Genomic DNA, 25,406 nt, shown 5'->3' with positions numbered 1-25,406 from the left:
AATAATATAGTTAGATTTTTTGGTATGTGGCTAAAATAAAAATATGCACATTAACTGAAAATCTTGATTTGTATCAGTCTCTTTTTGCTTATGGCTTATTTAATTAATAAACATATCTTTATAGTATTTAATGCATCAATAAACCAACGAAGAAGTGTGCCTCGGTTCATCTCATACTTCACTCAATAGGCTTAATAAGTGTGAACAGTTGGACCATGAACCTCTAATTTATAAGTCCATGATTGGACAGAATAGTGCTACAGTACTTCTCGTCGAAGGGTCAGGAGAAAGCATCGATGAATCCGGTATTGTAGTGATGCCATTAAAATAAGGAAGAACCAAAACTGCCATAGGCCCGCATTCAAATAATAATTTGATCATCTGTCTGCTCGTTAGTACCTCATGTCAACGTTGTTTTGTTTATTGGACAAGCATGTTTTAAAGTAATGTCTGAGTAGGCCTATAAACTTAAACACAGATGGTAGGCTTAACCTATGAGTGTGTTTGAAAAAAAAACACAACACAAATCGAAGAAGGTGCGAAATACCCACCCAGACCAATCCTGCGCCTTAGTTGGATTTGTTTGGTTGAGTAACCGTACGGTATACATAATACGTTTTTCCGAGAAAGAAAAATGAGGACTGGAGGTAAGTGTCATTGACATCATGATAATATTATCATGTGCACCAGTCAAAATCTCACAGACGACAATTTATTTTAATAATATAATAATATATATAATATAATAATATATATAATATAATAATAATTCCAAAGGCACATAACTGAAAAAATTACAATGCTGTGGGTATCAGTGGCTGGATCTCAATGGAGATACAAAAAAAAAGCGAAAAGTTAAACAGCCAGAAAATTTAGCAGAGCTTTCGGGCAACACTAGCCCTTCATCAGTGTAAATGAAGAAATTTGGATAACGTCATAGTATAAGAGCTGGCAAGTGCTGCCTGCGTGGACAGGAATAAAAGAAAAAAAAAACAAAAGGAGGCAGGGTAGAGTCTGAATAAGAGTAGAAAACAAAGAAGGTAGCTTGGTAGAGATGTAAACAATTTTGGAATTAAACTAAAAACAGCTTAAATGGTGGTTAATATTGAAACTTAAAGATGTATTGTCCCTTTGACTATAATTCGAAAAAAAGTGGGTCATTTTGAAATATCATAATAGTTAGTAACTTTCACAAAAAATGAGTTTAAAAAAAAATAATGTAACCGAAATACGGACGTTTTTTTGTTCAAAAAATAACTTTGACTTCCAGTCAAAGTTTTCGATCAAAACATATCTCATAATGCAACGCCGCTTGTTTGACTACTCTGTATGCATAATCATAAAACTTCCTCGCGATCTGTGTGAAAACACCTTCTCAACCGCGACGAGTTGTAAACAATCCTAATTAGCATCATGCACAATGCATACTCGTGGTTTGAAATCTTTTACTTTCGCTCGTGACGATTTTCCAGACGAAATGTAATCAAATTAATTTACCTGTTAATTACGTAAGCTTGTTGTTTTTGCCTCGAATTTTCGACTTAAAGTGAATAACTTTAATATTACTTTGATATGGCCAATTTATATTTAGAATTTTTTTTTTTTTCATTTTTTGTGTTTCAAGGGACAATACATCATTACATTTTGGTAGTCAATTGAATAATTTTACCGATCTGGGAGTATGTTTCTAATGTTAAGTCCAAAAGGTTTTGTGGTTTTAAGTTGTAATTCCCAGTGGCTTTCTTTGTCTTTGCGAGTTTTGTCGCTCCATTTGACATCGTGGTCTATTGTAATAACTCTGAAATTTGCAATCGAGTGACCAGCTGAATTAAAATGTTCGGCTACAGGTTGATCAAGCTGTCATTCTCATACGGAGAGTGGTTTTGTTTCTCCGACGTACTGTTTGCCACAAATATTACAGTATATGAGATAAATGACGTTTTTGGTTAGACAATTAATTGATTGTCTTATCCGAAAAATGCGGCCAGTTTGGTTACTCTTAAATTTTCCAGTAGAATCACCCAATAAACAAGATTTGCTGCAAAGGTGACTGCCCAAATTTTGGCTGTCATGAGAGTTAATTTCACTCTTAAATTTGGATCTGACTAATATATCACGAAGCTTGGGAGGTCTACAAAATGCAATAATGGGTGGTTCCGGAAAAACAGTCCTGAGACGTTCTGTGGACTGTAGAATGGGCATATGTTTCTCAATAATAGCCCGTAATGGAGGCAACCTAGGGTGATAGGTTGTGACCAATGGCACTCTGGTCGAATTTTTTGGCTGAAGTGGTTTGTACGTCAGTTTTTGACATCGAGGAACATCTTTTGCTTTCTTTATAGCAGTTTCGATGCATTCCTTCTTGTAATTTCTATTCCGGAGATGTCCGGTTAGTTCTTCGGTACGATTCTGAAAATCTAAATCTGAAGAACAGATACTTCTGATACGTAATGCTTGACTGTACGGTATGTTTTTAGTACAGTGTCGTGGATGACAACTGCTAGGGAGCAGGTACATATTTATATCCGTGGGTTTACGGAATAGGTCAGTTTTGAGTGTACCATTTTCTATGGTCACTATAGTGTCCAAAAAATCAACGCTACTAGTGGATTTGGTAGCTGTAAATTTGATAGTTGGGTGGGCTGAAGTAATATTGAGAAGAAAAGATTCAAAATTGTCTTCACCATGGGTCCAGATCATGAAGATGTCGTCACTGTATCTAAACTAAACAAGTGGTTTATAAGGTTGGAGGGAAAATTGGCCTCAAATTGTCCCCCATAAATAAATTTGCAAAAGATGGCGCCATTGTTGTGCCCATCGCTGTGCCATGAATTTGAAGGTAATGGTCATTTCCCAAAAATAAAATTGTTGTTGGTTAAAATCAACATGACCAGTTCTCGTAAATGAGCTTTAGTAGGCGTTTTGCCTGGAATTTGTTTGTAATTAAAAATACATGCACCGGCTCCTTCTTCGTGAGGGATATTAGTATACAATGATGAAACATCTAATGTATGTATAGCCAGAACAGAATTATTAGGTAAATTTTGAATTTGGTTAATTTTGCGGATAAAGTCCGTGGAGTCCTGAATGTATGAAGGGAGATCAGTCACATATGGTCTAAGTAATTATCATCCACATATTCAGAAATTTTCTCTGTAGCAGTGCCATTGCCCGAAATAATGGGTCTACCAGGATTGCCTGCTTTGTTAATTTTAGGTAGGAAATAAAATCTGCCTGGAACTGGATTGACCTGTGCCAAATGAAGTCCAATCTTAGGATCTTTAGGTGGATTCCAGGAACTTTTTGGTTTAAATTTGTTAGCGTTGCCTTCGTTTTGCGTGGTGTGCTGTTTGAATCAGCAAAATCTTTACGTAATCGTAATCTTCTGGAGAAAAACTCCATATCCAAAGATAGTTATGCGCCGGCCGACCTGCCACGGTTTTGGGCAGAATTTAAGTCTTAGGGAAAGAAGTTTTTTTTCTCCTTCGGAAAGTCGACAATTAATTTCAACAACTGAATCAGAGGTTAATATAATTATAAAATATACAATTATGGACACATTGTTCTATTTCCTCTTATTTGTCAACGATTTATACTCTCAAAGACGTTACAGCCAACATACACTGTTAATATTTTCATTGAATTTGACTCTTGTGATATTTTTTGAATGCTGTTTCGTATTCTTATTACCAATGTTGGTGGCGCTATCGTGTTTTGATAAAAAGGGATCGAGAAGAAAATGAATGAATGAACCGCGTTATACAAACATATCTTACGGAAGGTGAGGCACAACAACAATGGTTTAAGTCATGCATAAAAGAAAGCCTTACACAATGCCCAATTCAGTAATAGGTTTGTGTGTTCTTTGTATTATATTTAACTCAAACGGTGGGCGAAATCCACTGGTAGATTGACAATTAACTTTCTTCTAACATGAATTCTTAGTCAGCGTACGTAAAAAAGAAGCTGGGACTGCTGGCTGGCTAGAGGCCTTTGAAATTATTGTCAAGTTACATAAATAACTGGTTGGAATTTTTGACAGATCGAAGATCAGAATCTGAAACTAAAACATGGGCAAGGGGTGCAGTCGCCGGAAAGCCCAGGGTGTTTTGATTTTTATAATCTTAGCCAGTATAATATCTTTCGTGAAGGTAAGTTAATACAATTGAGCCTAATCTCAGTCTCGGCTTCCTTATTGGTTTATTCAGGCCTACTACTGTGTATATTACTACTGTACTAACCATTAGGCCTACTATTACTACTAAATAGGACCTAGTATTAGTGTAACCAGGTAGTTTGTTTAGTTGTGTACTAAAAACCAAGACCTACCAAGCGTTAAATTAAAGTGTTAATTTAACGTAATATATATAGAGTTCTAATAGATTTTCAACAATAAAACCTCAATTTTAGCGCGATATAGACACCAAAAATGTTAAATGTCCAGTCACCATATACAGTAGGCCTACGACAGGAGAGCGGCTTCGAGTGTCATACCTACTCAACTCTGGCAGGCAGTACAGTATAAAGTGCGAATAATAAATAATGGTGGCTGGACGTTTAACATTTTGGTTGCGCTAATATTATTATTCATATTTTGCATCGAGGCTGTTTACATTACCCGTGTAAATAATAACAATTACCGGTACTTTATGCAGATACTGAATAGAGTAGACTTTACAAATACTAATTTATTTGATTATTGGAAAATCTATACTGCCTTGTGTGTACATTGCAACTGAAAAGCAATGCCAATTTACAGAAACTCATTCATGAAACTAATTTAAGCATATTGCAAATAAAATAATAATTTATTTTTATAAAACACTTTAACATCAGTGGCACTGATATGGGTGGTGCATCCATAAAAAACAGTATTTACACAGGACAGGAAACAAACATTAAAAAAAACAGTTATTGTATTTAAGTAACTCAATTAAAATAACAGGAAAATCACAAATAAAAATTTAAAAAAAATATGTAAACAAAATGCTAAGTCACAAAATGCTAAGTCACAAAATTGGCCATAACATCAACATATAATAAGGGCGTGTAGCGCAGTGTGTTTGACATTGCTTATTTCCTTTAAAGGCAAGATACTTAAATATTTATAGTTTGACATTGCCTCTCTCCATCCATCCAAATGGGTACCCAGTAACAACTTACATGTGGGAGTATGTTTCCATGTGTCCAAAAATGACCAGGGTAAGCGCTTTTATCAAGAATATTATTACTTATTATAGGTCGATCCTTATGAAAGATTAACATAATGAAGTTTTACAAAACAGGTTTCTGTGACTCAAATACAGTAAATGATTATTGTTTATGTTTGTGATGACTTAATGAGGCATGTGATTGTTTTAGATGCCAGGGCTCTCATGTTATGCCATTATTTATTTAACACTACAGGTACAGTTAACACTAAACTCCATAGTTTTTCAGTGATGATTTTTACTTGAATTCTTGTTTAATGGTATAAATAAAACATTGTGGAGATATAGTAGATTAATGTAACTCATTGTAAAAGAAACAGGCCTAAAAATAAAAAAGACAATTCTGCTAAGATGTTCTGCATTTTCCTGTGAATCATATAAGTACTGTAGATAAAACTTAATTTCTATGAAAACCTTGTTTTAATTATCATTAACCTAGAAAATTAAATCGGTATTTTTTTTTATATATACATTGAACTTGTTATGGTCCGTTGACAACGAAGCCATCACCAAAGGTAGTAATATCAGTCACAAAAAAAAGGATTTTGATTTGAAGGTTCTATACAGTAGGTTCTGTCTAATCCAAAAATCAGATCAAGACTGTGCTGAGGTTTCAAAAGATTTCAGTTTATTAATCTTTTCACTAATAATCTTCACTTGAACTTCAAAGATATTGTCATTCTGCAGTTGTTTACACAGAATGATTTATGCGATTTAAGTTCTTTTTGTCACTCATTTTTTAATTACTGTAATTAAAGGGCAGTAAATGTCTCATTGAAAACATTTTCTCTAGGTTAACTTTTAGAATGCTTCACATTATTACGCTGGTTATTTATTTGGATCAAACACGTATGAATATACTCCTGTAATGCAGCTAGTAATCAGCATAAAATTGTGTCTTGATCTAACCGGGTACCCATTTATGCACGTGGGTGGAGAGAATAAGCTAGAATCCCAAATGAAGAAACATATTGTACACACATTAAAATGCCATACCTTCTTGACAGTAATTAAAAAGAAAATATACTATGTTTAAAAATAGAAATGCTTTATTAAAGTAATTTGGTTTTTTTATTATTTAAAATTGTACAGTACGTGAAATTTTATGCACTGTACCATACTGAAATCATTTGAATAATAATGTCCCTTTTGACGACAATTTTTACCTTGTATTATATCAAAGTAGAACCATTGGTCTTGTACTTTCAACTTTATAATAGGTTCAATAATGAACAAAAAAGATTAGTTTTACTTTGATGCTCATTTAAAAGGCGTTGTATTTTTCGCCTACAGTACAGGCACTTAAGCTATATTTGTGGTAAAGTACTTTTACAACTACACAAGGATTAATTTTGATTAAAGATAAAACTTTATATTTTATGGCCATAATGTAAAGTACTGTACTATTTTCGGACACCCCTATTTTATTTAGGGAACAACTCTATTAAGCAGACACTTTCCTGTGAAATGAATGAAGGGAACTACTGTACTGTCATAATGTTTAGACACTGAGGCTGACCTCTATTCAGGAGACACCCCTGTAGACACTTTTCTGTGAAATGAACGAGGGGCTATATTTTTCTTAATGCTAGGCTAACTCCTATTAAGGGGACTTCTTTATTAAGGGAACACTTTGTTGGGTCCTGAAGATTTCTGCTTTATTTTATTCCTTCTATCTATGTCACAATCTTGTTACGAGGACACAGTGGTGTATTTCATTGGAGACATTTCAGTTGAGGCCACATTGGCCTACCATATAAATATTTAACAACAAGACTTTATTTTTGTAACTGCACTCTATTTGTTTCACAATCTTTCCATCTCTAGGCTCTCATCTTTCTCTTCTTGTATGATCTTCTACACTATATCTAACATTTTTTTACCACATTACTGTATGCACATTTAGACCTTCAGAGTAGGCCAGTAGAATTTCTCTCCAAAATTTTCCCACCAAAACACTATGATTGCTTTAATTTTAACTTTCTTGTAAACCTAAGTACGGTATTCTAGATGTAATTCAGATTTTTGCTGCAAATTGCTTTTGTTAATAAAGTTGGGGAAAACACTGTTCCTTTAAAAACAGAAAACCTACAATCATACATGAAAACTACTGTATGTTATTCTTTATTCCAACAGACTACTGTTCTTCCACCAAATACACTGCTACTGGACAGCGACAGTACATACATAGACATAACCTACTACCCACCAGATGCTAGTACTGCAGTGGACACTGTTGTTGAGATCAGGAACAATGTCACAGGTATTCTCCTCAATGGCAATCCAATAAGGATACCATTGAAAGAGAAAACCAGATTTGATGATGTGGAGTCTTTCACCACTTACAGAGTGACAGCGGCAGGGATCAATGCTACTGGTGCATTTGATGAGATTCTTGAGGATTTTATCACTACAAATGGTATGTCAAATTAGGATGGTGCTCTTATTTTTGGGTGTTTTTGAATCAGTTACTATCATGAGAATATTATTAGCTATCCCAGTGAATGCGCGTTTTGTTTTTGAAAAATTCTTGAAATTCTAAAAAGTGATATGGCTATGATTTTGTTTTATTGTAAAAGTTATAACTTTTAAAAAATGCTTCCAATTTTAACAGCAAAAAACACAATTTTTCAACGAAAAATCTTCAAAGAACCAAAACAGAATGGGTAATCGGATTTAAATTGCAAAATGCTATTTTCATTAAGTTCTTTTTGGGTAACTGAAAGAAAAAGTAAAATAATTAATTTTTTCATTGGGATATCTGATATTATGTAAAAACAGGGCTAGAAATATACTTTTTATCCACTACTGAATATTTGCTAGTTCTGCAAAATCTAACTAGCAAAATGAGCAACATAATTTTCAAGAAATGTTTTTGTATTGAATACATACATTAAAAAAATTTAAAACAACTTATTTGTTAATCAAACAAGAATTTATAATTTGTTATACCATCAAGCTGTAGCTTAGTGGATAACGTGCTTGCCTTCCAATCGCAAGAGTAAGACTCTTTTAACTTCACTCCCTTAGTTTATAAGCATCATAAATTATAAAATCTATCCTGTAATTGGTGAGTTGCTCGCTTTTAGATGCGTATAAAGTATGAAAAACAATAGTATATAATATGATTTCATTTGTTAGGTAACTCGGAATTGCGGAGAAATAACTCGGAATATAATGAAACCAGCATATCACTCCACTGGCCATGGGTAGGCATGCCGCTAAATATTACATTCCAGCCAAAAAGTAATGTCAGTGCATGTCCATGTTTTGGACAAATAGAGGATCCTAATCAGAATTTTGGAGTAATACCAGATCTAGAGCCAGGAACACTATATCTTATGTACATCTCAAGTGATGTTGGACTTTCAACAGATCCAGTACAATATGCAACTTGTGAGTAGTATATTATTACAATTATTACAGTAGAACCCCTATTAAGGAGACACCTGGAGGACCTCAGTGTAGATTCAAGAAATTTTATTGGTCCACTTTGAAATAGAAATTTGTTTTGCTTTGAATAATTAAGACAATAAAACAACAAAGAAAAATGCATCAAATTGCAAAAGGCAATTTCCCCCTAAATAGGAACGTCCCCTAAATAGGAACGTCCCCCTAAGAAAGGGATTTCGTAAAATGTAGAGCCACACATTAAGGACCAAATTAAATATCCTTAAGAGTGTCCCAAATGAGTTCTACTGTACTTTACTATTTAACAGTACAATAGGATCAACTCTCCCAATACTGGATACCTTTAATGCCAATTTACACAGGCGAGTAAGCGGAAAAAAAACACATAGCTTGTCTCAGGTTAAAATCTCTATCCTGAGCAGGTCTGTTTGTGTAAAGAAATGGTCATAAGAAATAACATAGATTCTATATTTTTGTTTACTGCTTACCGTTACCATTCGTCTGTGTAAATTGGCCTTTACTTTTCTGTTTTGATTGATGATATAATACTTGTTTCAAATAAGTGCCCGACTGACATAACAGATTGACTAGGCTCTTCCTCTTTAAACCGTTTTGCCTATGTCTTTTTTTTCCTAATGTCTGCAGAACTGGCCAATTTTTTTTAGTTTTAATTGTATAGAAGATCGTAATTAATTAAGTTCCTTACCCTTATTTTTGTTTTGTTATTGGCAGAAATTTAAATTTTAGAATTAAATATTTATTTCAAGTCAGATGTTGACTTGTTGTTGTTAATACTTGGTTGTGACTATGGCCATGAGGGTTAGATTTTAGCCCAAGGAAGCAGCAGGTACTATACCAACATCGTTCCGGCTGCTTCCTTACTTCTTGATATTATTAATTTTTTTTTTCTTCTTTATGAATATCTAGTACCAGCAGAGCCATCTCTTACCTATTATAATGACGGAGAAGGAAGTGTGAACATTACCATTGTACCACCAAACGGTTACATCAATGAATATTTTCTAACGATTAGCACTGGTATGGAGGTTTCGCTATATCAGCCGGAAGATGGTCTGTCTGTAGTTGTCGGTTCATTGGCAACAGATGGACTTTATGAAGTGAATGTTGAAGCTCGTAGTAATGGCCTACAAAGCTCATCATTTCAAGACAATTTCATAAGAAGTAAGTAAATATATTATGACTTTTACCAGCCTGGTTAAAATTGTGATATTGTATTCATATGAAAAACAATTTTGAAGTGTTTATGCAAAATTAAATGATAGATATTTTTTGGGTCAGTGGTCTGTGGAAAAGTTTAGAAGTGTATGAAGCTTTTAATAATGACAATTCATTTATTTGTCTCAATACAATTAATACAAAGCATAAAACAATAAAATAAACAAGCAGAAAAAACAGATGAGCATGATATCGACAGGAAAGCGTGTGGGGACTCTTACAAAAAGAACACCAAAAGTGCTCAACACCCTTAACATTTCAATGACGTTTTAAACAAACTCAACACAAATCAATAGCTATGTGGATTTTTATGAATTAAAAAAGATTTAAAAATTGTTTCCTGAACAACAACATACAACAAAATACCCATGCAATAAATGTTTGTTTTGTGATATGACATCATGGGTTTCCATTCTGTGTGTGGATATCTGGTGGCTTGTCACATTACTAACTATTTTACCATTTTGAAAATAAAAAAAGGAGTTTAATTTGACAGTATAACAGACAGCGCATGTTGCTATTTTATTTATATAGTCATAGCTCTATATTTTTAACGTTAGTTCAGTGGTATGTGTACTATTGTGTATCATCATGTATTGTCATTTGTCAACAGGCATGCATATTTCTAAAGCTTTAGGTATGTTTTGTCAAGTGTGACTCTATTGTGTCATGCATGAATGGGGTATCAGGTTGTACCAAGATAGGATAATATGATAGCATAATACAAATACAGTTACTCATAGAATAGAGGAATTATTTAGTGCTCATAGCATGGACCTATAATTTATAGGTCCATGAACAAAAATTCAACAAGTTTTGCTCATGTAGAATAGAATACTGCTATCAGAGTAAAAAGTAATTAAGTGCTCAGGAACTGAGCAAAATAGGCTTGTTCTTTTTAGATTAATGTCAAGATGACTCAGGCATGTCAAATCACGTTAAACCGTTTTTTTTTTCTATTATTTTTTTGTAATATTTTCATTTACATAAATATAAATATAATTTTTCCAATTTTCCTGACCATCAATAGGCAAGGTCTGTGGTATACACTGTATTTGTAAATAAAATTTCTGGACAGTAACTTGAAAATGTTGTATGTTATTTGACATGTATTTTTACATGTTACCATTAGACCTACCATATACACCCCAAAAAAAATAATGCCTCCCTCGAAGAAACGCCTCCCTCAAATAAATGTCTTGAAAACTCTCCCGACCAATAAACACCCAGGGTGTAAATTCATTTAGATACGGTACTTGTTTTAATACTTTATTACTATTTTTAAATGTTTCATAGGTGTTGTTTTTGATGTAAGCGCGCCTGACACATTTTTGGAAAGTGATATTGAAATTGTTGAACGCTCTTTATCTGACATTATGTTCAGCCTAAACATTAAAACTGATTCCACAACTGCTCTTCTAAATGGAACTGATTTATGGCAGATCAACGCGTATATCAGCAAAAGCAACACAGGATCAGCACCGCGATACGGGGAGACGTCGGTCGAACTGACTACGGAACAAAGGAATGCTGGCATCACAACACAAAATACGGTGTTAGAATTTACAAATGTAATGGCCACGTTGGATTTGGCTAATTTGCAGTGTTCGTTAGATCCTAACGTTGTTTATTACATGTGTGTGGATTTTGAGCGACATGTTTCCAGTGATCCGTCATTCGATGTAGTAAATCAGAATAGTGAATCTTTGGAACCTTTATGTTCAATCGTTTCAGTGTGCAGAGGTATGCCTCCTTTTTAATTAATTTGTATAATATGCTGAAACTTCTATAACATTATGAGCATTGATAGTCTCCCAATACCCTGACGGATTAGTTGGCTATCTTCACACACACACACAAGGCAATGATTAGCATAACCTAGCCTGATCCGCCTTATGATTGTGCTAACCACCCAGATCTGACGTTGCTTGCACTGTTTTAAAGCAACTACTGTAAGGAGTTATAATTATTTATACATGACTAATTTTGCTTGTGTGTCTGCCACAATTTGTTTGTTTTTTTTAATTTTCTTTTTAACATGCCGTATGATATTCTAATTGTTTAATAATCCTCATTTGCATACCTTTTCATAATTGTCTGCCTGTGGAATTATTTTCATTCCTGATGATGTCAGATGATAAAAATTAAAAGAACGCAGGCTGCAATCGGTTAAGCTAATGGACAGCTCCGATCTGGATTACAATCTGCTAGTGTAAACCAGGCCTTAAGAGTTTACAAATATCTTGCCTTATTATAGGTGTTGAAATAGTGAGTGGGTCAATTGTTGCGATAACCAGTGGAAACCCAGTTCTTGAACAAAGTGATAATACAATTGAGTTTTCTATCAGCCTAACATCAAGTTTGTACGGTGCCAGCATATCTGGCGATAATCTCTGGAACATTACAGCAGATCTTAAAGACACTGTGAGCATGCTTTGAAAACATTTTTATTTAGTTAAAATGTTGATTGATTTCTCTTTGTGATAATAACAGTATCCTCTAGTCTCTTCAATAATATTGAATTATTAAATTATTATATAATAGTACATACTAACTATAAATTCAAAGGCATATTACTTTAAAATAATGTGTCAGTGGCTGGATAATAATAAAAGCTATTAATAAAAGTGATATAAAGTAAAAAAGCAAGAAAGAAATTGCAGAGCTTTTATTAACACTAATCCTTAATTTTATGTGAAAGGATACATTTTAAAGATATTTAAACAAATTATTTTAAACTTATAAGAACAACATAAATTTGATATTGTATGTTTTGGCTTTGTTGGAGTGGCACTTCTGGGCACAATCAAGATTTGTGTTAATTGTTTATACATTTGTTAATAATTAATAATAAATAATAATTAAATACCTATTTTTTATCTATTTATAGAATGGAAACTACTTTACACCAACTTCAAAAGTATTTAATCCTACCATGTATACATGGCTAAATGATAGTGCACCACTTATACTAAGTGGCCTGACTGTTAGAGCAGACCTTAGATCGTATGTATGCCCCGACATGGTACAACTGTGTTTTTATGTTGAGAAGGGGGAGAGTGCCATGCCTGATTTTACTCTGTCTATTCCATCAGGGATTTTTCCATCTTGTACTATAATTTCTTGTATGAGTGAGTATTATTGTTTAAACATTTAAACACATCCAGCGTGTTTACACTTGCCTTCCAAATGACGACCCTGATGATTCATTTACTTCATTTTCTCAAACCAATGGTAATGGTTCATTGCATAAGATGGCCCAAATATAAAAGCCCCTCCTGGACCTCATTGCGAGATGGTCCAGGTCTGCATCTGGCCTAGGGCCGGCCTAAATTTCACACTTGGTAATTGCTAACCCAGGGCCGGCCCAAATCGTAAGTGTAAATGGGGTCTTACATTTAATACCCCTTTCCCATCACCTAGCAAAACTCCAGATTACACACACAAAGCGGTAACATCATCAGTGCTTTGTGTGGTGTGGGCCCCAGTGTAAACTCTGTGTACAATAGTTTTGGTAGGTGATATAAAAAAGGTATTTGTCTACTACTGGCTTATACAACTGAGCATCTTTAATTCTTTAATCAAATGATGTGGAAATATAAAGATTTTTGTATAAAATAGTATGTAATTTTCAATATGATACATATATTCAGAAACGGTGAACATTACATTTGTTGATGAGAGAAGGATAGACTTTGTCTGGGATAATACTTCATCGCCCAACCTCATTGTAAGCTTTACAATTGTACCGGATGAAGGGAATGTAAACATTGACTTGGCTGTAAATTCAGGAAGTATAACTGACCTTACGCCTGGTCAACTTTATTCCATATCGATCTACAATAACACAGAAACAAATGAACTATGGTCTCCTGTATCAGTAAGAACATGTGAGTATTTCAATAGTATACAAATAATTAATGTTTATGAGTGCAATGGGTGCAATTGCATGAATATAAAACATTCATTATTTGTTTTATAAAACACCTACTGTGAATTATGTCAACACATGAACAACATATCCCTAGGTTAGCTAGGCAAGCGATACAAAACATCGCTACGCACACGATACAAAACATCGCAAGGCACGCAATACAAAACATCGCAAGGCACGCAATACAAAACATCGCTATGCACGTGATACAAAACATCGCTAGGCAACTGAAACTGATCTAGGCTAATTCTGTTTTTTTTCCCCAACAATTCAACATCTTGTAAATTTATTTTATGTTCTATTTTGTCCAAAAATGTTAGTTCCGCCTGCCATTTTGAACGTTATTGTTTATGCCAAAGTCAAGCAAAAAATTGTCGCCGTTATTGGATTTCCACTAACAAATTATAGTGCAGTTAATTTTAATATTATGTGAACCACAATCGTTCAATCAAATAATAAGAATCTACTTAGGTGTGTTATAATTAATGATATCTGTACTGTAATCTTGGTACTAAATAAATGTATACAATATAACATGCACATAACAAATAATGACTTATTTATTTATTTATTTATTATTTTTCAATTTACAGACCCTGAACGTCCATCTACCTTAGGATTTCACTTTGGAAGTGAAACCAGTATTTATATTAGTTGGAATATAAATAGCAATATAGTAAAGAGTTTTTTTAGACTCACTTATGAACCTTCTCATGGTACAACACCATCTCCTGTTGATGTTATTGATCCAAACCTAAATTTAGAAGGACTTATACCAGGAACTAGCTACACATTTGAAGTCCGTACTGTTTCAGGAGAAGGCCAGTATCAAAGAATAAGCAGGGAAAGTTTAATGACTTCTATAGATACAAGTAAGGCATTTCTATTTATATTTTTATAGTTGAAAAAAAAGCTAAGATTATATTTTTGTTCCGTGCAGAAAAAACGAATGCTGAGTTTTTGAAACTTTTCTATTCTTGACATAATTTTTATTATCTTTTTTTAACTACTACCCTCTGGGCATTCTGAGATGGAATCTATTACTAATTCTACTGTATGTGCATGCTATTAACATCAGCGGTTACGTTCTCATTATTATTTTATCATAGCTAATGTTGAAAGCAGTGAAATATTTGTATCGTATTGTACAAATGAAACTATTGGCATTACTTGGGGTGAGATCAGTGGTGAGAGCAGTTACTTGTTGGAAATAGTACCAGAATCTGGTAATAATAGTCAACTTATTGAGTATACTGAAGACAGACAATATGAGTTTGCTGGTTTGACACCAGGTCAGCTGTATAACATCTCTGTAAGAGGTAACATCACTGCTGTAGGATCATTCGTACTGCAAAGAACAAGTAAGTTCATATGATGTTTTCTTTTGTTTTTTTACCTTGTATATTTATAATATTTTTTGCCTAAAATTGTATTCCGATTGTTATTTTATTTACCGTTTTTAACTACAGGTCCAAACCCAGTTTCATCTTTAGAAATTGTTAATACTACCCTAACATCACTGACTGTCCGTTGGACTGAACCAGAAGTAGCAAGAGGTCTTGAACTCATTTTTGGAGCTTATTACTTAAGTTATACAGTGAATAGTGGTGAACCTGTAGAAATTGACATGATTGAAAAAACTACTTATGACTATGTTATTGAAGATTTGGATCCCGATACAACTGTGACTGTTATTGTCAAGACAAGAATGGGAATAAATGAAACTCTAAAATATAGCACTGGTGTAATGGAAACAGGAACAACAGGTAACAACACTGAAATCTAGATACACATTTAGGATTAGTAATTGTTTTTGATGCATATTGCTTTTTTAACTTGCATTACCGGTGTGTGCGTTCCCCCTTTTTACAGAAAAAAAAAATTAACCAGAAAAATGTGCACGTAAACGAAATTGTGTTTTTTATTATCTGTTTGTTCAACGTGACCGTGGCCTTATTTACACAAAATTCCTATAGATCAGTGTTCCGCAACCTTTTTTGACCACGACCCTAATCTAAATCATGGAAAATGTCACGAACCTAAATCAAATGGATTACGCAGCTATATGACGATGAAAATATCAGGCCTAGAGAAGTAAACATGAGGACCTTTTCAATGTATGTTTGCGTGTGTAATTGGTTTGGTTGTCAGTCAGAACGATCAGGCCCTCAATTGATTGACTCAGTTCAGGACAATCGGCAAACAAGAGTGTAACCTGGACGATCAGAACCAGCCACAGACAATCAAGCACAGATAATCCTGTTTTAGGCCAATGGACTTTATTCGTCCAAAAATCAAAAAAGTGTCAGTATATACGCATGCATATTTTTATTCACTGAATAAATTAATAATAAAAAATAAATGCTCAACCAATCTTAGGATTTTTCAATTCGCTCAAATAAAACTCGCTACTGGAAAACAGACTTTGATGCCCACCAATTCAATATAAATTAATTTTTCCACATATACTACTACTACTACAGTACCACTACAACCTAGTACATGGAGAATGCATATTTTAAGATCTGTGCAAAGCACATAGACAGGTTCCATTTCTCCAAAAACGGCCTAGAAAACGAATCAAGAGGCATTTTTGGGTAGAAGCTGGGATCCACTTGATTTAGGATATTTCGACCTCGCTGATTACGAATATGGCGGATCCCAAGCGAAATTCGGCCATCTAAGCCCTTAATTTGCATAATTAAAAATGGCGGCCATTTTTTATAATTACCCTATATCTCAAGAACCACTAGTCACAGATAATTAATTTTGGTCTCAAAATGTTTTAAATATATGTTTTTATATTCACTTTAATAACACATTTTCTCAAAAAATGGATGCAAGTCTTATTTCTGACATTTTGACCTTTGACCTTTATTTATCGTATCTCATTAACGGAGAGACACGAAATAGGGCTCAAATTGTTCAGAAACTATACATTCATATTTATTATAATGAAATGTTTTGACAAAAAATGGCCGATTCTACAACTATTGACCTTTGAACTATTAGTCAAATATAATAATATAATAATAATATAACTTTGAAAATTGTGGTCTTATGAATTTTTTTTTCTTTTTAAATTGTTTAAAACATGTGTGTTTCTATCCAGTCTAATGGCACATTTTGTACAAGAATGGCCGATAGTATGGTTATTGACCTTTAAACTACAGCATAGGCCTACTGTATACTAAATATAATATAATTGCATAACTATGACATTATTTATACACAATAATAATTAGTAAAATTATAAAATTCACTGCCATCAAATATGATGTGTTATGATTTATATAGATTTAAAAAAAATTTGAACACGCAAGTTACATTTGTTGAAATTTGAAATTTGAAATTACCTGCCATCAATATGATGGAGTATGATTATAGATTTTAAAAAATGTGAACATGTCAGCTACATTTGGAAATTACCTGCCATCAATATGATGGATTATGAACATAGATTTCAAAAAGAATTTGAACAAGTCTACATTTGAAAATTACCTGCCATCAATATGATGGATTATGATAATAGATTTAAAAAAGAATTTGAACACATCAGCTACATTTGGAAATTTGGAAATTACCTGCCATCAATATGATGGATTATGATTATAGATTTAAAAAAGAATTTGAACACGTAAGCTACATTTGAAAATTACCTGCCATCAATATGATGGATTATGATTGTATAGATTTAAAAGAAAATGTGAACACGTAAGCTACATTTGGAATGAACATGTTAAGGGCATCAGTTTAAGATCATTCATGCAAAGGTTTCCGTCATCTTTAGCGTTGTTACAGCGGCATAAAGCTCTACATGGTAGTTTTGACTTCTTGCACCTACATCTATTGGTTATGGTGCACCAGCATATAAAAAGAGCACACTTCCAAGCACTCGTATTGAAAAAAGCTGTATCGCCAATCCAGCATTTGCCATCACCAACAGATTTTGGTTGGGAGCTATCTAATGGTAAACTTCAACCAGTGCTTCTGAAAAATGAAGCTATTCCTACTGCTTCGTTAGAGATGATTTATTGTGGATGCAAGACACGATGCATAACCATATAGATGTAGGTGCAAGAAGTCAAAACTACCATGTACAGCTTTATGCTGCTGTAACAACGCTAACAAAGATGACGGAAACCTTTGCATGAATGACCAAAACTAATGCCCTTAACATGTTCATTCCAAATGTAGCTATACGTGTTCACATTTTCTTTCAAACCTATACAATCATAATCCATCATATTGATGGCAGGTAATTTCCAAATTTTCAAATGTAGCTGACGTGTTCAAATTCTTTTTTAAATCTATTATCATAATCCATCATATTGATGGCAGGTACTATACAATCATAATCCATCATATTGATGGCAGGTAATGTCAAAATTTCCAAATGTAGCTGACGTGTTCAAATTCTTTTTTAAATCTATAATCATAATCCATCATATTGATGGCAGGTAATTTTCAAATGTAGCTTACATGTTCAAATTCTTTTTTAAATCTATAATCATAATCCATCATATTGATAGCAGGTAATTTCCAAATGTAGTTGACATGTTCACATTTAAAAAAATCTATAATCATACTCCATCATATTGATGGCAGGTAATTTCAAATTTCAAATTTCAACAAATGTAACTTGCGTGTTCAAATTTTTTTTAAAATCTATATAAATCATAACACATCATATTTGATGGCAGTGAATTTTACTAATTATTATTGTGTATAAATAATTTCATAGTTATGCAATTATATTATATTTAGTATACAGTAGGCCTATGCTGTAGTTTAAAGGTCAATAACCATACTATCGGCCATTCTTGTACAAAATGTGCCATTAGACTGGATAGAAACACACATGTTTTAAACAATTTAAAAAGAAAAAAAAATTCATAAGACCACAATTTTCAAAGTTATATTATTATTATATTTGACTAATAGTTCAAAGGTCAATAGTTGTAGAATCGGCCATTTTTTTAAAAAACATTTCATTATAATAAATATGAATGTATAGTTTCTGAACAATTTGAGCCCTATTTCGTGTCTCTCCGATTATTGGTTACTGAGATACGATAAATAAAGGTCAAAGGTCAAAATTTTAGAAATAAGACTTGTATCCATTTTTTGAGAAAATGTGTCATTAAAGTGAATATAAAAACATATATTTAAAACATTTTGAGACCAAAATTAATTATCTGTGACTAGTGGTTCTCGAGATATAGGGTAATTATAAAAAATGGCCGCCATTTTAATTGTGCAAATTAAGGGCTTAGATGGCCGAATTTTGCTTGGGATCCGCCATATTCGTAATCAGTGAGGTCGAAATATCCTAAATCAAGTGGATCCCAGCTTCTACCCAAAAATGCTTCTTACACCATATTTCAGAGGAAATAGAACTTGTCTAACAGATCTTAAAGCTAATAAGCATCCTTTGAAAATAATAAATATTAACAATAATAATAAAAGCAATGAATAAATCATCATGTAAAAGAGACAGTTTAAACGTATGCTTAAAGCTATTCAGATATATTTTATCTAAATTTAAATCTATATATTAAAGCTACTCAATTTTTTGCATAATTTTATGTATCTCCACCAAAGCTGATGAATGGTACATGTTCACATTTGACACATTGATGTTTATTGAGGGTTTGGCTCAGTGAGTAAACGCAGTGACCATTGATATCAATGCTTAGTAGGTTCGAGTTCGAATCCGCGATATGTTTAAATAATAAGTATCACCGCTTAAACCAAAAAATAAAAACTAGACCACAATGTAATTACAAAAGTAGTAAAAAAGATACCAAACCTCACACAATAAATGCAAAATATAAAAACCTGTTCAAATTTTTTTTAAATGTAAATGAAAAAAAAAAACACAAACACACAAATAACACGAATCCAAATGGTTGTCATGTTTCCACAAAATATCAGATATCAACGAAAAATACACCCAAAATTGAAAAGGTTTTGTCCAAGCGCATAATTTAATTTCGAGTTGTGCACTTTTTGTGTCCGTAAGCAGCTGTAGTTTTATTATTCTATAACTTCATTCATTAAAATGTTTTAATCTGCCGACTGATTGACATACTTCAACGTGCACCTCTCATGCACATTGTCACTTTCATATCCAATATCCACTATTGCGCTTTTATACTTAATCATCTCATGCAAATTATTATTAAGGTAGACAAGACGGAGCAGGAGAACGGGTTACTGCCAGACCACAATGTAATTACAGAGGTAGCAAATACTAGCTAACAAATCTCCCACACAAAAAAATTGCAAAATATCAAAACCATTGAAATAAACATAAAATGCAAATGAATAAAAATGAACACACACAAACAAAATGATTCCAAATGGTTTTATATATTTTTGAACATGAATACAACTTAACAATTGTATCAAATAAAATAATATAGTTTGGCATTTTATTCTTTCGTTTTCTTTTGTGCATCATCTAATTCACACAGCAAAATTTATTTTTTAGCGTATTTTATTTTCACAACATGTCAGTGAAAAGTAAAGTCTAAAGTTCCATATCCAGTATTGCTTTCATTTTTTGGTCTACATGTATTTCAAAGTGAAGGGATAGTGTATACCAAAATCATTGGCCGTAAATAAATAAAGTAGCTCCGAATTTTATTCTTGATACAATTTTTTTTAAATAATTTGTCAAAGTACTTTTATGAGAGTGCGCTTTCCTTATACTTGCCCATTCAAAGTATATAACCACGTAAGGCAGAAAAAGACTGTGCGGTTACTACTTGTTGGAAATAAATTGCCATAATTTGGGGCCAGCATAAAAAATTGAAGTATTCTAAGATGGGAATTGCAAGGTGATATTGAATAAAAAATTTTGGCAGAAAATGTAGTTGAGTAATTGTAAGAAGAACCCATATTTTGTCCATGTTGTAAAAAATTGTCAGCATCAAAACAATTTTCGTGACAAATATTTGTTTTGCTACCCAAAAAATAGGTTCCAGAACAGCCATGTGTGTTTTTTATCAAAAGAAGGTTCGTTTTGGTGATGCCTAGCGGGCTAAAAAACAATTAGAAGTGTCATTTACGGCCAATTAGAGGTGCCATTAACTTGATGTGCGAAAGTATCATTTCTGGCCATCTACGGGTGTGGTTCTGGTAAAGCCCTTTGAGCTCTGCCCCTGATTCCATTAGTAAATAATGAATTAGAATAAGTAGGACATTTTTTTAAATATTAGATATGCAACAGTTTGAGCTGGTGATCATAGGCTAGAAGTTTCAAACTCTGTGGTCACTTTTAAATATTTTGGTTAATGTTTATTACATTATTGTTGTCTGCTGTTTTTTCAGATGCAATTGCTAATGACACAATATTTGTGAGGAGTGTTGGTGAAAGAAGTATTGAAATTCTTTGGGCTGAGGTTTCATTTGCATTAGGATATAATATATCTGTTTTCCCAACAAGTGACAACACCAGAAGTGTTACCATATTCCAGAATGTCAGCAGCTCTCCATCCGCTTTGAGAGAATTGACAGAACTTGTTCCAGGAGAACTTTATACAATTGAAGTTGAAATTTATTTGGAAAATGGAAATTCTTACATTTTGCAAACTATGACAAGAACATGTAAGTTATGTTTGTGTTGAAGCTCATTACCTCATGTTGTAACTCAGCTAAATAAAATTGACTTCTATATAAATACCTCAGTTCTGCCTTGTTAAATAATAGCAGTCAATCTTTCAACCAATGACATATTCTCCGCCATCCAACATATACAATTCATTATTTGTATATTAGTGAAATTATAGAGTTTAGTTTTAAACAATAATATTGTCCATAATCAATTGTAAAATGTGAACTTTTTTAAAAGTCTTACCTGGAGATATGTTACAATCATCTCCACACTTTTTTTGTCAATTTACAGACCCAGAAGGTCCATCTACTTTAGGATTTCACTTTGGAAGTGAAACCAGTATTTATATTAGTTGGAATATAAATAGCAATATAGTAAAGAGCTTTTTTAGACTCACTTATGAACCTTCTCATGGTACAACACCATCTCCTGTTGATGTTATTGATACAAACCTGAATTTAGAAGGACTTATACCAGGAACTAGCTACACATTTGAAGTCCGTACTGTTTCAGGTGAAGGCCAGTATCAAATAATAAGCAGGGAAAGTTTAATGACTTCCATAGATACAGGTAATGCTTTTTATTTGCGTTATTTATATTTTTGTAATTGAAAAAACATTTTAATATTATAATTGTGTTTCACTTAGAAATATACACAAATTGTCACTATTGTAACTGAAAAAAATTGTATTAATCAGTTATATTATAATTATTATTTATCAAAGATAACGTTGAAAGTGGTGAAATCCTAGTAGAGTATTGTACAAATGAAACTATTGGCATTACATGGGGTGAGATCAGTGGTGAGAGCAGTTACTTGTTGGAAATAGTACCAGACTCTGGTAATAATAGTCAGCTTATTGAGTATACTGGAGACAGACAATATGAGTTTACTGGTTTGACACCAGGTCAGTTGTATAACATCTCTGTAAGAGGTAACATCACTGCTGTAGGATCATTCGTACTGCAAAGAACAAGTAAGTTGATTGTGTTTTTCTAAATTTTTAGACTTTGATTTTTTTGTAAAATTATATTTTGATTGTAAAATTTTATTTTGATTATAATTTTATTTGATGTTTTTATTTGTAGGTCCAAACCCAGTCTCATCTCTGGAAATTGTTAATACTACCCTAATATCACTGACTGTTCGTTGGACTGAACCAGAAGTAGCAGGAGGTCTTGAACTCATTTTTGGAGCTTATTACTTAAGTTATACAGTGAATAGTGGTGAACCTGTAGAAATTGACTTTATTGAAAAAAGTAACTATTACTATGTTATTGAAGATTTGGATCCCGATTCAACTGTGACTGTTATTGTCAAGACAAGAATGGGAATGAATGAAACTCTAAAATATAGCACTGGTGTAATGGAAACAGGAACAACAGGTAACATTTTAATATTTATTTCATCAGCTAAAATATAGATACACATTTATTAATGAATAATTATTTTTTATGGAAATTTTTTTGTTCTCCTGTAAAGTATTCTATGATAGATTTTTCTTGTGTATTTTCAATTTAATTTGAATCGGTGATACAAGGCTACACGTTTCAAACTCTGTGACCACTTTTAAATACTTCGAATAATGTTTATTACATTAATGTTGTCCGTTGTATTTTCAGATGCAATTGCTAATGACACAATATTTGTGAGGAGTGTTGGTGAAAGAAGTATTGAAATTCTTTGGGCTGAGGTTCCATTTGCATTAGGATATAATATATCTGTTTTCCCAACAAGTGACAACAGCAGAAGTGTTACCATATTCCAGAATGTTACCAGCTCTCCATCAGCTTTGAGAGAATTGACAGAACTTGTTCCAGGAGAACTTCATACAATTGAAGTTGAAATTTATTTGGAAAATGGAGATTCTTACATTTTGCAAACTATGACAAGAACATGTAAGTTATGTTTGTGTTAAAGCTCATTGCCTCATGTTGTAACTCAACTAAATAAAAATTGACTTCTATATATTTACCTCGGTTCCGCCTCGTTAAATAATAGCAGTCAATCTTTCAACCCATGACATATTCTCCGCCATCCAACATATACAATTCATCATTTGTATATTAGTGAAATTATGGAGTTTAGTTTTAAACAATAATATTGACCATAATTAATTGTAAAATGTGAATTCTTTTTAAAAGTCTTACCTGGAGATATGTTACAAACGTTTCACACTTTATTTTAACAATTTACAGACCCAGAAGGTCCATCTACTTTAGGATTTCATGTTGGAAGCGAAACCAGTATTTATATTAGTTGGAATATAAATAGCAATATAGTAAAGAGCTTTTTTAGACTCACTTATGAACCTTCTCATGGTACAACACCATCTCCCGTTGATGTTATTGATACAAACCTGAATTTAGAAGGACTTATACCAGGAACTAGCTACACATTTGAAGTCCGTACTGTTTCAGGAGAAGGCCAGTATCAAAGAATAAGCAGGGAAAGTTTAATGACTTCTATAGATACAGGTAATGCTTGTTATTTTATTTAAGTTTCTTATGTTTTTGTCATTGAAAAAAACTTTAAGATTATAATTGTGTTTCACCTAGAAAGATACACAAATTGTCACTATTTTAACTGAAAAAACTTGTATAATCAGTTATATTATAATTATTATTTATCAAAGATGACGTTGAAAGTGGTGAAATCCTAGTAGAGTATTGTACAAATGAAACTATTGGCATTACTTGGGGTGAGATCAGTGGTGAGAGCAGTTACTTGTTGGAAATAGTACCAGACTCTGGTGATAATAGTCAGCTTATTGAGTATACTGGAGACAGACAATATGAGTTTACTGGTTTGACACCAGGTCAGTTGTATAACATCTCTGTAAGAGGTAACATCACTGCTGTAGGATCATTCGTACTGCAAAGAACAAGTAAGTTGATTGTGTTTTTCTATTTTGTTGAGACATGTATTTTTAGAGTATTGTTGTAAAATTATATTTTGATATTAAATTTTGTTGCTGTTTTTATTTATAGGTCCAAACCCAGTTTCATCTTTAGAAATTGTTAATACTACCCTAACATCACTGACTCTCCGTTGGACTGAACCAGAAGTAGCAGGAGGTCTTGAACTCATTTTTGGAGCTTATTACTTAAGTTATACAGTGAATAGTGGTGAACCTGTAGAAATTGACATGATTGAAAAAACTACTTCTGAATATGTTATTGAAGATGTGGATCCCGATACAACTGTGACTGTTATTGTCAAGACAAGAATGGGAATAAACGAAACTCTAAAATATAGCACTGGTGTAATGGAAACAGGAACAACAGGTAACATTTTAATATTTATTTCATCAGCTAAAATATAGATACACATTTATTAATGAATAATTAATTTCTATTGCAATTTTTTTATTCTCCAGTAAAGTAGTCTATGATAGGTTTTTCTCTTTTTCGTATTTTCAATTTGTTTAAATTTAAATTGGTGATACAAGGCTACACGTTTCAAACTCTGTGACCACTTTTAAATACTTTGACTAAGGTTTATTACATTAATGTTGTCTGTTGTATTTTCAGATGCAATTGCTAATGACACAATATTTGTGAGGAGTGTTGGTGAAAGAAATATTGAAATTCTTTGGGCTGAGGTTCCATTTGCATTAGGATATAATATATCTGTTTTCCCAACAAGTGACAACAGCAGAAGTCTTACCATATTCCAGAATGTCACCAGCTCTCCATCAGCTTTGAAAGAATTGACAGAACTTGTTCCAGGAGAACTTTATACAATTGAAGTTGAAATTTATTTGGAAAATGGAAATTCTTACATTTTGCAAACTATGACAAGAACATGTAAGTTATGTTTGTGTTAAAGCTCATTACCTCATGTTGTAACTCAGCTAAATAAAAATTGACTTCTATATATTTACCTCAGTTCCGCCTCGTTAAATAATAGCAGTCAATCTTTCAACCTATGACATATTCTCCGCCATCCAATATATACAATTCATTATTTGTATATTAGTGAAATTATGGA

The 25,406-nt window shown here is 32.8% G+C and overlaps 1 protein-coding gene across 1 annotated transcript in view; it reads left to right on the top strand.

Annotated features, from left to right (window-relative positions):
• Positions 1–3,897: 3,897 nt before the first annotated feature.
• LOC140040813 (uncharacterized) overlaps positions 3,898–25,406 on the top strand; it is a 32,717-nt gene continuing 11,208 nt past the window's right edge. Inside the window, exons 1-20 of the mRNA XM_072087031.1 lie at positions 3,898–4,151; positions 7,347–7,629; positions 8,352–8,606; positions 9,549–9,803; positions 11,154–11,600; positions 12,115–12,281; positions 12,748–12,988; positions 13,511–13,747; positions 14,385–14,663; positions 14,901–15,152; positions 15,261–15,557; positions 21,130–21,405; positions 21,704–21,982; positions 22,138–22,389; positions 22,502–22,798; positions 23,036–23,311; positions 23,612–23,890; positions 24,049–24,300; positions 24,404–24,700; positions 24,947–25,222. Of these exons, the coding sequence (XP_071943132.1) occupies positions 4,071–4,151; positions 7,347–7,629; positions 8,352–8,606; positions 9,549–9,803; positions 11,154–11,600; positions 12,115–12,281; positions 12,748–12,988; positions 13,511–13,747; positions 14,385–14,663; positions 14,901–15,152; positions 15,261–15,557; positions 21,130–21,405; positions 21,704–21,982; positions 22,138–22,389; positions 22,502–22,798; positions 23,036–23,311; positions 23,612–23,890; positions 24,049–24,300; positions 24,404–24,700; positions 24,947–25,222 (5,278 nt within the window). The 5' untranslated portion in view covers positions 3,898–4,070. The remainder of the gene's footprint in view (positions 4,152–7,346; positions 7,630–8,351; positions 8,607–9,548; positions 9,804–11,153; positions 11,601–12,114; positions 12,282–12,747; positions 12,989–13,510; positions 13,748–14,384; positions 14,664–14,900; positions 15,153–15,260; positions 15,558–21,129; positions 21,406–21,703; positions 21,983–22,137; positions 22,390–22,501; positions 22,799–23,035; positions 23,312–23,611; positions 23,891–24,048; positions 24,301–24,403; positions 24,701–24,946; positions 25,223–25,406) is intronic.

This window comes from Antedon mediterranea, chromosome 2 (assembly GCF_964355755.1).
Source record: "Antedon mediterranea chromosome 2, ecAntMedi1.1, whole genome shotgun sequence".
NCBI lineage: Eukaryota > Metazoa > Echinodermata > Crinoidea > Comatulida > Antedonidae > Antedon > Antedon mediterranea.
The sequence above is the reverse complement of the archived record's forward strand: the minus strand, read 5'-3'. Positions and strand labels throughout refer to the sequence as shown.